This window comes from Rhinoraja longicauda, chromosome 3 (assembly GCF_053455715.1).
Source record: "Rhinoraja longicauda isolate Sanriku21f chromosome 3, sRhiLon1.1, whole genome shotgun sequence".
NCBI classification, from domain to species: Eukaryota; Metazoa; Chordata; class Chondrichthyes; order Rajiformes; family Arhynchobatidae; genus Rhinoraja; species Rhinoraja longicauda.
The window spans coordinates 60,020,319-60,034,087 of NC_135955.1; the positions used below are offsets into that span (position 1 = coordinate 60,020,319).

Sequence of the window (13,769 nt, forward strand, 5' to 3'; positions counted from 1 at the left end):
ACTTTGTGTCTATCTTTGGTATAAACCAGCACCTGCAGTTCCTTTCTACACAGCGTTGAAAAGGATTTTGGCAGCACAAACTGTCAAAGGACATCAAGGCAATCTAGGGTAACGCCTGGATCTGAGAGTCATACAGTACAGAAACAGCCCATTATCATGGCCATCCTATCAATACTAAATCCATTTACCACCACTTGGTTTATGATTTAAAGTGCCTTGGTTTAGTCACTGCTCATCGAGCACTCCAGTGGGTCTGCTATGTCAGTGAGCTCCAATGCTCAACAAGATACATGGGGCTACAAAGACTGATGTGGCCGTGGGGTCATCGCATGTGAGTTGCGAGTTGGCCCAATGTAAAATTACAGTATATTCATCTCCTGGTTTGTAGCAAAAATATATTATTTAAAGTAAGCAGCAGCAAGAATCTGTGATTAGCATTAATGAATAAATGAATAACACAATCGAATGTCATAACTTGATGCCAGTTTGGGAAGGAAGTGAGAGAGAGGTTGTTTTTAAAAATCCTATGTTGTAATCTATGATTTAGCTGCGAGTCCAGTATAGTCATAAAATATTTTCAAGTACCAGCCTGGAAAATTTGATGTACTTAGGCGCTAATGAAGTAAGTGTGTAGGGAATCCTGGAGATAAGGGTGGCGCAGCAGTAGAGTTGCTGCCTTACAGCGAATGCAGCGCCGGAGACCCAGGTTCGATCCTGACTACGGGCGCCGTCTGTACGGAGTTTGTACATTCTCCCCGTGACCTGCGTGGGTTTTCTCCAAGATCTTCGATTTCCTCCCACACTCCAAAGACGTACAGGTATGCAGGTTAATTGACTGAGTAAATGTAAAAATTGTCCCTAGTATGTATCGGATAGTGTTAATGTGCGGCGATCGCTGGGCGGCGCGGACTCGGTGGGCCGAAGGGCCTGATTCTGCGCTGTATCTCTAAATCTAAAAAATCTAAATCTAAATTAAAACTCAAATTCAGGTGGGCTGAGTGTGATTAAAAAAGTTCAAAATCTCAGATTCAACCCAACCTGCCCTCTTCCAAGCATAATGAAGGTGGGATCGTTGATCATCTGATCCCAGAATATGGATTGACTGATTCAAGGTTGTAGCCTTGCATTTAACATCAAATAGGTTCATCCTTTTCAAATAGGTTCATCCACTGCGAAGGCCCAACCTGATAACTTGCCCAATCCTTCCATGTCAAGTCAGGGACTTTTTGATTCAAAATTAATATGACCCGTTTGATGTTCTTCGCTAAATTAAGTGTGCAAAAAATGATAGTGTCCTCTCATTCTCTCAAATCTTTAGATAAGATATCTATGCAAAGTTTAAAAGATTAGAAATAGCTTTATCTCTGAGATGCCACTCTAAGCATTGAATTGCAACATTATCAACCATTGAGTCAAACTTATTGGCAAACAGGTGATGCTGCTGTAGCATCCACTTCAGATCTCCTGCTCCGTACACACACACTGAACGGACGTGTTCACCAGTGCAGGGTGGATAAGGTGCTCCTTTGGAAATATCACCTTCCAGGTAGCTCCATTTTACCAGTTTTGCTATAGCATTCATGTCAGAGGTGTCAAATTTATTGCTGACAGGGGCTGATCCAGGGACGTCAGGCATTCTTTGAAGGGTTGCCCACATGTGTTCATCGGGACTGTAAGTGTCCTTTTCCCATTCAATAAACTTCTGTACTTTGGAGCTATTCCATAAATATTCCACAAAATCTCTATTAACAACAAAATAGGCACTTCCTGAAAACATTGGTGTGTCAATTGGAGGAGGTTCTTTATTAATCGCTGCACTTTTTAGCGCTCCTTTCACTATAGTATGTTTCACCTTCCACCTCTTTGCTTTGTGGCCCGGAGTCATTTCTGTTTCTAGACTGTTTGATCCTTTTAAGGTTTTGAGCATTTCCACCATTTCTAGATTGGTTTTTATGGGGAAATCCATGCCACAGAGATTAATGAGGTATTTCCATTTTGATTTTTTTCGTAGGAGATCCTTCATACAGTTTAAATCGGCCTGAACCCTACTCCAGGATGCATAGATTACAGACTCAAGATGGCTGGCAATAAATACATTATCAAAGCATGCAGCAATGCTCTTAACTGCATCTTGAAAAATCTTAGGTGATTTTTGGTCCACATGAATACAGTAAAAATTCTGAGGTGTGTATATGGACCTTAAAAGTCTTTCAAACATGTCAATTCTATGATGGATTATAATTGAATATGCTAATGGAAATTCTTCCTCTTCTTTACTCAGTGGAAATGTGATATATTTTTGTAACTTAATGAAGTTACCACAGTGTTTGGTCGAGTTTATGTAATCTTTCTCACTCAGCACATAACGTTGTTTATATGCTTTTGACATTGTCAGAAGTTTAGCAGCTTTTATTGCCTCTTTGTTTCCATTGATAATGTTCGTACAGTTTACGTAGTATCTGGTATCCTCTTCAATGAGTTCCAAGTTTACAGAATCTTTCTCATGGCTTATGAGAATGAATAACGCCACCAAAGAGATGAATCCTGTCAAAATCCACTTAGACTGCCTGCACCTGAGATAACGGCACCTGAGATATGTGCACAACATATTTGATCCAGTTAAAATATTGAATGTGCTCTTCCACAGTTACCTTTCCACAGCCAAATTGGGGTTTCACGGCAGAGCACCCTCTTGAATCTCAGAAAAGTTGATTCTCCTGCAATCGTGGGATAACTGCAACAAAATAAAGTACACAAATTACATTGCCTGTTCAATAAATAAACATTAGAAATACTCAAAATGAATGGTATGAAAACAACACTTCAATTTTACATTTAAAAACAATAAAACACTTTGAGAGAATTAAATAATAACATCATAACCTGATGATTAGCAATAGTGCTGCAATCTTGTCCTTATAATGATAGACATATAATCAAGGTTTACAGAGGTGCATTGTGATAATGAAAATGAAAAACTAAGTACATGATTGTTGCATACATTTACACCTAATCATTAGTGAAGTACAGTTGTAAACTTGAAAGTACATAGCTCTGTTACAATACATCTACAATCATTCTTGATATAACTGTGAAGATAGAAAATTATGTTTAATTATAATTGTTTTCTGTTTCAAACATAAAGGCAAAAGTAAATGAGTCAGAATTAGATCACTGGAACAACTCTATATGTTACGGATTGGAAAATGGGGATTAATCGTATTTAGCTACTGTGAAACAATAACAGAAGCTGTTTACACACCTCACCAGTTTCCCAAACTGTAATAATCCTAGAATAAGCCCACAACCTTTATTCCTTTTCCTTTCAACAATATGTTGTGCCATGTGGCATGGTGGCGCAGCGGTGGAGTTGCTGTCCTACTGAGCCGGCCGGAGACCCGGGTTTGATCCTGACTACAGGTGCTGTCTGTACAGAGTTTGTACGTTCTCCCTGTGACCTGCATGGGTTTTCTCTGGGAGCTCTGGTTTCCTCCCACACTCTAAAGATGTCCAGGTTTGTAGGTAAATTGACTTGGTAAAATTGTAAAATTGTCCGTAGCGTATACGGGATAGTGTTAGTGTCGCTGGTCGGCGCGGGCATGGTGGGCCGAAGGGCCTGTTTATGCACTGTATCTCTAAACTAAACTAAATATATCTGCCTTATCCCTAAATCCAAACAGTGTCTATGGTTCAATATGATTTTGATCTTCATGATGTTCTAGGTAAAAATAGGTTCTTCTGGTTCCTGTTCTGGCACTTGCATTTAGTCACATCTCCATACCCCTTCATTCTACATCTCTCAATTAATAGAAGCCGTTTGATTCTAAAGGTCCTTTTTCAACTCTCATAATATTAAAAAGCTCCATAATATCACCAATTTATTTTGCAACAAAGCTAGGGATAATTGTTTAAATATTTCTCCACGTTTGTGCTTCTGTGGTACAACTTCTGTTACCTCAACAATTCTCTTAGTCCCAGTGTCATTCAGCAATGAAAACATCCTTTAGCCCAACTCATCCATACCAATCATGTTTTAAAGACAAGCTAGATCAATTTGCCTGCATTCATCCTGTATTCCTTTACACCTTTCTTTTCCATATACTTGTCTAAATGTCCTAAACATCGTCATTGCACCTGCCTCTGCAGCTTCCTCTGGCAACTCATTCCAGCCACGCAGCATCCTTGGTGTGAAAGACATTTCTCCCCAGGTTTCTTTTACATCTTTCCACTCTCACCATAAACCTATACCCTCTGGTTCTGGACTCCTCTACTCTGGGAAAAATACTGACCATTCACTTTATCTACAGTGCATTCAGAAAGTATTCAGACCCCTTCACTTTTTCCACATTTTGCTACGTTACAGCCTTATTTTAAAATGGATTAAAAAAAAAATTAAATCATCAATCTACACACAATACCCCATATTAAAAAAACGAAAACAGGTGTTTAGAAATTTTTGCAAAGTAATTAAAAAGAAATAACTGAAATATCACATTTACACAAGTTTTCAGACCCTCTGCTATGACACTCAAAATTGAGCTTATGTTCATCCTGTTTCCATTGATTATCCTTGAGATGTTTCTACAGCTTGATTGGAGTCCACCAGTGGTAAATTAAATTGATTGGACATGATTTGGAAAGGCACACACCTGTCTATATAAGGTCCCACAGTTGATAGTGCATGTCAGAGCAAAAACCAAGCCATGGAGATGAAGGAATTGTCCATAGACCTCCGAGACAGGATTTGTTGAGACACAGGTCTGGGGATGGGTATAAAACAATTTCTGCAGCATTGCAGGTCCCGAAGAGCTCAGTGGCCTCCGTCATTCTTAAATGGAAGAACTTTGGAACCACCAGGACTCTTCATAGAGCTGGCCGCCCGGCCAAACTGAGCAATCGGGGGAGAAGGGCCTTGGTCAGGGAGGTGACCAAGAACCCGATGGTCACTCAGACAGAGCTCCAGAGTTCCTCTGTGAAGATGGGAGAATTTTCCAGAAGGACAACTATATCTGCAGCACTCCACCAATCAGCCCTGTATGGTAGAGTGGCCAGACGGAAGCCACTCCTCAGTAAAAGGCACATGACAGCCCACTTGGAGTTTGCCAAAAGGCACCGAAAGGACTCTCAGACCATGAAAAACAAGTTTCTCTGGTCTGATGAAACCAAGATTGAAATCTTTGGCCTGAATGCCAAACGGCATCACTCATCACTTGGCCAATAACATACCTACAGTGATAACAATAGAATGCATTTTACAACAGCAATCTATATACTAAAACTCTCGTTTGTTTGTTCATTTGTTCCTGAACTACAGCCAAAACAGTACATGATAGCACAACAATTTTTGATCTGATACGTGAGATGGGTGGGACACAAGAGTCTCACGCACAGAGATTGTGGGTGGATGGGTTTGTTATTTAGAGCTTTGGTTGTCAAACATGTAAAAGTTTGAAGGGAATCAGGAAGTGTGCGAGCACCGCTGTGGGTAAACTGCTGGTTATATCGATAACGCATGCTGGCCAGAAGTGGAATAGGCGGGGGCGGGAGGAGGGGGGTGTTGTGGAGTGCTGTGTTGGTGAGATATGACCTAAGAGCATGGGTGAACCAGGAAGCTGTGTGCGCCGAGGGTGGAATGCCATCAGATTGTCACCCCGTGTCAGGGCTCCTGTGAGCCAGTCAGTCAGTCACACGGGCGCTGAATGGGGGTGTGGGGATGGTGGTGCAGGTGGGCGGCGCCGAGAGCTGAGCCGTGGGGAACCGTGGGCAACCGCTGGCTACTCTTTCACTCTGCGGTGTGGGGTGGATGGGTGACCCACTGAAACTGGGACAGATGCAGACCCAAACCTCCAAAGACGTACAGGTATGTAGGTTAATTGGCTGGGTAAATGTAAAAATTGTCCCAAGTGGGTGTAGGATAGTGTTAATGTACGGGGATCGTTGGGCGGCACGGACTTGGTGGGCCGAAAAGGCCTGTTTCTGGCTGTATATATATGATATGATGATGATGAGAGTGGGGATGCCTGCAACACAGGGGAGAGGGGGGAGGGAGAAGAGGGAGGAGGGGGGAGGAAGGGGAGAAGGAAGGGGGGGAGCTGCAAGGGGGGGAGGGAGGTGTGCTGGTGGAGGGAGGAGGAGAGGGAGGGGTGGAGGGGAGGGGGGTGGGGGAGGGAGGGGTGGAGGAGGGAGCGAGGAGGAGGGTGGAGGGGAGAGAGGGGAGGGGGTGGAGGTGGTTGGGTGGGGGAGGGAGGCGGTGGAGGAGGGGAGGGGGAGGGAGGGATGGGGGAGGAGTGTGGAGGAGAGGGAGGGGGCAGAGTGGGGGAGGGGGGCAGAGGGAGTGGGGGAGGAGAGGGTGCTGCACCAATGCAGGAGAGTCAACCCTAGGAGGGAGGGGGGGGGGTATTGGGGAGGGGGAGGAGGAGAGGGTGCTGCACCAATACAGGAGTGGTTTGGGCCCCATGGGTTCACTTGGTCTATATTTATTAAAATTTGAATCTGAGTGATGGAAAGAACTATCAGGACAAATGATTAAAAAAATGTATTCCAGAGATAAGTGTTTGGAAGTTCCTCAATTTAGCCAGAAGTGGAAAAACTAGAGTGTTTAGGACAGCAACTTTAGAGCTAAGAGCCACAGTAGCTGGCAATGTGGCTGGGAGGTTGACGTAAAAAATTGCAGATGCTGGAATAAAAATGGAAAATAATGGAAACATTCACTAAATCTATCAGCGTCTTTACCACCCTTCCCTCTGTCCACCACTCTTTTGAGATGCTTCTTAAAGTCGACTCCTATTAAAAAAATATTGGTCACTTGTCCTGATATTTCCTCCTCTAGCTCAGTTTCAAATTCTGTGTAATATTGCCGTTGCAAAGGTTTCGGACTGCTTTGCTCAGCAAGTTGGGGAGTATCTGTGGAGGACAAACAGTCCAAATGTTTTCATCATTGACCTTTCATATGATAAATCTGTGCTCTATCCCTGTGAAATGAATAATTACAACTTACATTTCTGGGAGAGAGGTTGGCTGTGTTTCTCTGTCTAAAGATGCTTCTGACTTCCGAATGTTTTCTGATTTTGAACAGTTGCAAGGCTGAAGCAATTTACATACATCTTTTGGTAGCTACAAATGCAGAAAAACAACAATAATTTTGCATTTAGGTTACTGACACAGCTAATTATATTAGAAACATTTGAATGTATTATTGTGATGCCTCTTCCATCTACACAGATTGGACAGCTTGTAGTTATATGATCCCTGAACAAAGTCACATAATGAAAATACATTAATTTTCCATTTGCGCATATTCTCATCTCCCATATGTTCAAGTCTTGAGGTAACAGAAAGAACCAGAGAGCTGATGGAAGTGCCATGAATACACATATGGAATCTGACCACAGGTTTATGGACAGTGTAACCAAGAACATAGAACAGTACAGCCCCTGAACAAGCTCGGCCTATAATTTCTACACTGAATAGGATGCCAAGACTAACTTTTATCTTCCTGCACATAATCCATACCCTTCCATTCCCTGCATATCCATGTGCCTCTCCAAAAGTCTCTTAAATGCCACTATTCTATCTCTTAGTATAACTATCGTGATGTGTGCCCTTCTTTTATTGAGGTTTAGTACTGACGGAGGTTTAAAATTAATGCTAGTTTAGGTTTTTAGTGATACAGCATGGAAACAGCCCCTTCGGTCAACCGACTCCGTGCCTACCAGCGATCACACCATACACTAACACTATCCTACACACTATGGACAATGTACAATTTTTACCAAGCCAATTAACCTACAAACCTTTATGTCTTTGGAATGTCAGAAGAAACTGGAACACCCGGGGAAAATCCACGCGGTCACCTGGAGAACATACAAACTCCATACCGACAACACCCTGGTCTCTGGTGCTGTAAAACATGCCGCACAAAGTTCGCACATTGGTTACTACTATGGACATATCTTGCAAGAAGTTTGCACACGGTGTAGCACCAGACCAACTATCTGGGTTAAGCCAATCTGTTCCCGTCAGTGTAGTTGGGTGCTGTCTATGCATAGAACAACTCTGTCTTTTTCCTCACAGGGACATCCACAAATGACACAGATCTTTTCATTAACAAGCATATAACAAAGCAGTTCTAGTGATGAGTCTCTGACATAAAACATTGTCTCCGTTTCTCAACTCATGCATGTAGCCTGTCCTGTTGAGTACATCACCAACTTTCTGCCGCAGTTTTAGATTTCCAGTGTATGCAGAAATGTTTTTCCTTCAGTCTGAAGAAGGGTTCTGACCTGAAACATCACCTATTCCTTATCTCCAGAGATGCTGTCTGACCCACTGAGTTACTCCAGTTTTTTGTGTCCATTTAAGGTGTTCTGTAGTCTGCCTCCTTTTGCATCTGTAGGTACCATAGTGATACACCATTTCACCATGTTGGTTCAACCAGAGAGGGCTTAGGACCTTCCGGATGGGCCATTGCTCCTCCACCCCTGCAGGACCGGGGTGGTGCGATCTTCAATGATATTGTTATCTTCTTGAAGCATTAGCTCACTTTTGCTTTTGATAGTGGGGAGGACTGTACCCATGATGGACCAGGTTCAGTCCACCACTCTCTGTAGCCTCGTGTCTTCCTGTGCATCAGAATTGCTGCATCAGGCCATGATCAACCAGTCAGGAGACTTTCAACAGCTTACCTGTAAACATTTGTTGGAGTATTCAGTGACATGCCAAACCACTTTAAACCTCTACGGAAATAGAGATGCCGGCACACCTTTTTTTGTGTAAACAGATTAAAAACTTTGTGCCAAATTGTACAATGTATCTGCCCCACTTTCTATAATGCCAGTTTTTATCTGGTGGACACTGCATTCTGTAGTCAGTCAGAAACCCATAATACACTAAACCCATGTGTATTATGGGTTTCTGACTGACTACACACTGCATTGTCTATCAAACAAATACTGGCATTATAGAGTGAGAGGCAGATACTGTGCACAACTTGGCACAAAGTTGTAGATCTGTTTAAAAAAATAACGTTTCTAGCACCAAAAGTTTAATAGGGAATGACATTTAAACCGAGGTCCATTTGCTGCACATTGTAAATAATAGATCACATTTCCACGTAAACAAGGCACAGTTCCTATTTCTATGCACCCATATCTAATTTCTTTTTGAAACCAAATGAAACCTCTGAGTTCTATGTTTCTTATGATTCCAAATTAGAATGCAAATGCAAACAGATAGATGCCAACAATCTCAGTGCAGGTTCGGTAGCAGCCAATTGCATTCCTTAAATTATTATTTGCATTCGGATCAACAATGTAAAAATGGCAAAGTTGTAAAATAATTGACATTTCACACTATCATAATCTCAAGGCTGCCTCCAAAGATTGAGGTCTCTTTGCATAAAAAGAATAGAATTGCAACGAGCTTTCGTACTGAACCTGTTCTCGCCATCGCAATCCAAACCAGTTTTGTATTCAAAAAAGGTGCAGACTACAAACAGAAGTCTCATGAATAGATTACATAAAAGTTTCATACTATAACAGGTCACAATACAGTATCAGATGAGGTGATATTCCTTGCTCAAAATTAAGCCAGTTTATTAGCATCTCGTGCACTGAGATACTAGGAGAAACTACATTTTGCGTGCTGTCCAGTTAAATCACACCGTACAATCAAACCATAGATGAATACAACATTGCAAAAAGAGAAAAGAAACAGAGGGCAGAATATAGTGTTACAGCTACTGAAAAAGTGCAGATTAAAAAAGTGCAAATCCAAATTTGAGGAAAGATATTCTTGCTATTGAGGGCGTACAGCGTAGGTTTACTAGGTTAATTCCCAGAATGGCGGGACTGTCATATGTTGAAAAACTGGAGCGACTAGGCTTGTATACACTGGAATTTAGAAGGATGAGAGGGGATCTTATCGAAACATATAAGATTATTAAGGGGTTGGACACGTTAGAGGCAGGAAACATGTTCCCAATGTTGGGGGAGTCCAGAACCAGGGGGCACAGTTTAAGAATAAGGGGTAGGCCATTTAGAACAGAGATGAGGATAAACTTTTTCAGTCAGAGAGTTGTAAATCTGTGGAATTCTCTGCCTCAGAAGGCAGTGGAGGCCAATTCTCTGAATGCATTCAAGAGAGAGCTAGATAGAGCTCTTAAGTATAGTGGAGTCAGGGGGTATGGGGAGAAGGCAGGAACGGGGTACTGAATGAGAATGATCAGCCATGATCACATTGAATGGTGGTGCTGGCTCGAAGGGCCAAATGGCCTACTCCTGCACCTATTGTCTATTGTAGATTGGGTGATCGAGAATACATTCTTCGATAATGATCAAGTATCTGCTAACAGTGGGGAAGAAGCTGTTCTTCTGCCCGGTGACAGATGGGAGACCTGTGGGGTGTAAGTGATCGTTGATTATGTTGGCTGGCTTTCCTGACGTAGTTTCAAATGTAGATAGAGTTAAGGTGGTGAGGGGGAAGGGGGGATTGGGAGGGAAGGAGAGTTTAGTTTGCATGATGTATTGGGCTGCATCCACAACTCTGAAATTCCATCCAATCATGGGCAGACCAATCCTGTTGGTTCTTCTGTGTGCAGTTGTGATCACCCTATGACAGGAAGGATTTGGAGGCTTTGGAGATCATATACAAGAGGTTGATTGGAATGCTGCCTGGATTAGAGGGTATGAGCTATAAGGAGAGTTTGAACAAACTTGGATTGTTTTCTCTGGAGCATCAGAGGTTCATGGGAAACCTAGTAGAAGTGTCTAAAGTTATGAAAAACATAGAAAGGTAAACAGTCAGAACTTTTCTCCAAGAGTTTTAAATGTCAAACAATGGAGGGCATGCCTTTAAGGTGAGAGGGGAAAACATACAGGAAATGTGTGGAGGCAGTGGTGTTTGAGAGGTACATGGATCTGCAGGGAATGGAGGGATTTAGTTCACGTATAGGCAGAGGAGAATAGTTGAATGTCACTAAAACGAAGGAGCTGATTGTGGACTTCAGAAGGGCTAAACATCCAAGGACGTACACGCCACTGGAGATAAATGGGTCTACTGTGGATAGGGTGAGCAGTTTTAAATACTTGGGAGTCTGCATCACAGAGGATCTGACGTGGGCAACGCAAATTGCCGCACTGGTGGGTAAGGCAAAGCAGCGCCTTTACCACCTTAGACAACTGAGGAAATTCAGAGTGTCTCTGAGGATCCTTCATTGCTTCTACTCTGGGGCTGTAGAGAGCATCCTGTCCGGCAACATTACAGTCTGGTTTGGGAACAGCTCTGCCCAGGACAGGATGGCCCTGCAGAGAGTAGTGCGTTCGGCAGAACGCACCATGGGAACTACACTCGTCCCCCTGCAGGACCTATACATCAGGAGGTGCAGATCCAGAGCAAGCAAGATCATGAGGAACCCCTGCCACCCCAGTAACGGACTGTTCCAGATGCTACGATCAGGCAAACGCCTCCGCTGTCACGCTGTAAAAACGGAGAGGATGAGATGGAGTTTCTTCCCACAGGCCATCAGGACTGTCAACTTTTATAACCCCAGAGACTAAATTTTTGTCTACGCTATAGTAACTTATTCACTTTATTTATATGCTGTAACTGTAATTCTTTTTTGTGCACAATCCGCAGGCATTGCCACTTTCATTTCACTGCACATCGTGTATGTGTATGTGACAAATAAATTTGACTTGACTTGACTTTAATTTGACATCATGTCTTGTAAGGGGTTAAACATTCGACATTTTGCCATATGGGTTTTATTGCAGGGGCGTAAAAAAGGTGTAAAAGCTCCAGCTCGATTATGTTGCCAGGACATCCTGTTGTCAACAAGAGGCACGGTTTATGGCTAAGTGCATCCTTTGATGGTTGACCATCCTTTGATATGGGTAACTGGCTTTAAGGCTTTTGATGGTTGACCATCCTTTGATATGGGTAACTGGCTTTAAGGCTTTGATGCTTAACCATCCTTTGATGGTTAAGGGGAACATTTGGTCATATCGACTGTTCTTTGGTCCTGGGAATACCGAGGACATGTAGGTCACACAGGACACGGAGGACATGGGGGTCCTGAAGGGCACATAAAGATTTATAGGACATTGTAAAACTTGCCATAAAAGGTAGCAACAGGAAATGTACTGGCAAATGTATTTTGGGTATAAATATGTGTAATTGTTAGCATTTGGGGAGAGACTACACTAGCTTCCTGAGTGTTTCTAAACGCTCCGGTTTCTAGACTCTCTCCCACCTGGGTGAGTAGAATAAAGAGGTTATACGAATTCGGTTGTCTGACTATTCTGTTCATAGGGCACGAACTACAACAGTCTGGCACAGATATTGTTGCCTGTAGGACCTGTTGTGTGCTGTATTGTTCTGTGCGCTTGCCAAATTTAAGCGCTTTCAAGATGCTGGATAACTGCAACCAAGAGCCTTAGCTTGGGCTCCTTCAGTTGGAGTCATCGGAAAGCCTGCCAGCTGGGGCCATAAACTATGGGAACATTATAGGCTGACTGCCATCCTCCATACAGCCAGGCAGACAATTAATGTTAGCGTAACCCAGTGCCAATGATATCATGAAGGCTCAGACCAGGCACCTGCTCTATCACATAAAAACTCCGCACAGATAGCACCTGAGGTCAGCAGGTTTCTCAGGCGCTATGAGCAGCAGCTCTACCAGCTGCGCCATTGTGTTATACACAAGATTGGCATTTCCCCTTATTTGGATGTTAAAAGCATCGTTCAAAAGATGACTAATATGGCGGTGTTGGCTCGAAGGGCCGAATGTCCTACTCCTGCATCTATTGTCTATTGTCTAATATTATAATGAAAAATTAATGGAAACAAAGTGATATCGTAAGATAATGAAAACACAACATAAATGACACTCTGCAAACAAGTTCTGAACAAAATTTTAATTTCAAATAGCTAGTTACCGCAGTATTTATCATGGTAAAAATATGATAAATTATTATTAAAATTTTTATTCTTGGGCACTTAGAAAACAAAACAAAGAAATCATGCAAAGTCAACATAAGTTTTGTGAAAGGCAGGTAATTAGGAAAGCTAACAGAATGTTACAATTTATTACCAAGGGAACTGAATGTGTGTGAATGGAGGATATTCTTCACTTATGTCAGCAATTGCTGAGACCACATTAGGAGCACTATGTACAGTATTGATGTCCTTATTGAGAGAAGACTGATAATATATTGGAAAGTGTTGAGGGAAGCTTTATATAACGGTCATATAGAAGATTTATCACAAACAGCTGGAGAAACTCAGCGGGATAGGCAGCATATCTGGAGAGAAAGAATGGGTGACGTTTCAGGTAGAGACCCTTCTTCAGACTGAAATCACGGGAAAGGGAAACAAGAGATATAGAATTTGATGGGGAGAGATAAAGAACAATGAATGAAAGATATGCAAAAAAGTAACAATGACAAAGGAAACAGGCCATTGTGCTGTTTGTTGGGTGAAAATTAGAAACTGGTGCGACTTGGATGGGGGAGGGATAGAGAGAGGGGAAATGCCAGGGTGACTTGAAGTTAGAGAAATCAATGCTCATACCACTGGGCTGTAAGCTGCCCAAGTGAAATATGAGATGCTGTTCCTCCAATTTGCGTTTAGCCTCACTCTGACTATGGAGGAGACTTAGGACAGAAAGGTCTGTGTGGGAATGGGAAGGAGAATTAAAGTGTTTAGCGACAGGGAGATCAAGTAGGTACAGGCGGACTGAGCAAAGTTATTCAGCAAAACAAACACTCTTT

The 13,769-nt window shown here is 42.5% G+C and overlaps 1 protein-coding gene across 1 annotated transcript in view; it reads right to left on the reverse strand.

The window, feature by feature from the left end:
* Positions 1-1,327: 1,327 nt before the first annotated feature.
* Positions 1,328-13,769, reverse strand: part of LOC144592256 (beta-1,3-galactosyl-O-glycosyl-glycoprotein beta-1,6-N-acetylglucosaminyltransferase-like) — a 61,038-nt gene continuing 48,596 nt past the window's right edge. The window contains exons 2-3 of the mRNA XM_078396789.1: positions 6,998-7,113; positions 1,328-2,734 (exon numbers count right to left, since the gene is read on the reverse strand). Coding sequence (XP_078252915.1) covers positions 1,328-2,608 — 1,281 coding nt within the window. The 5' untranslated portion in view covers positions 2,609-2,734; positions 6,998-7,113. The remainder of the gene's footprint in view (positions 2,735-6,997; positions 7,114-13,769) is intronic.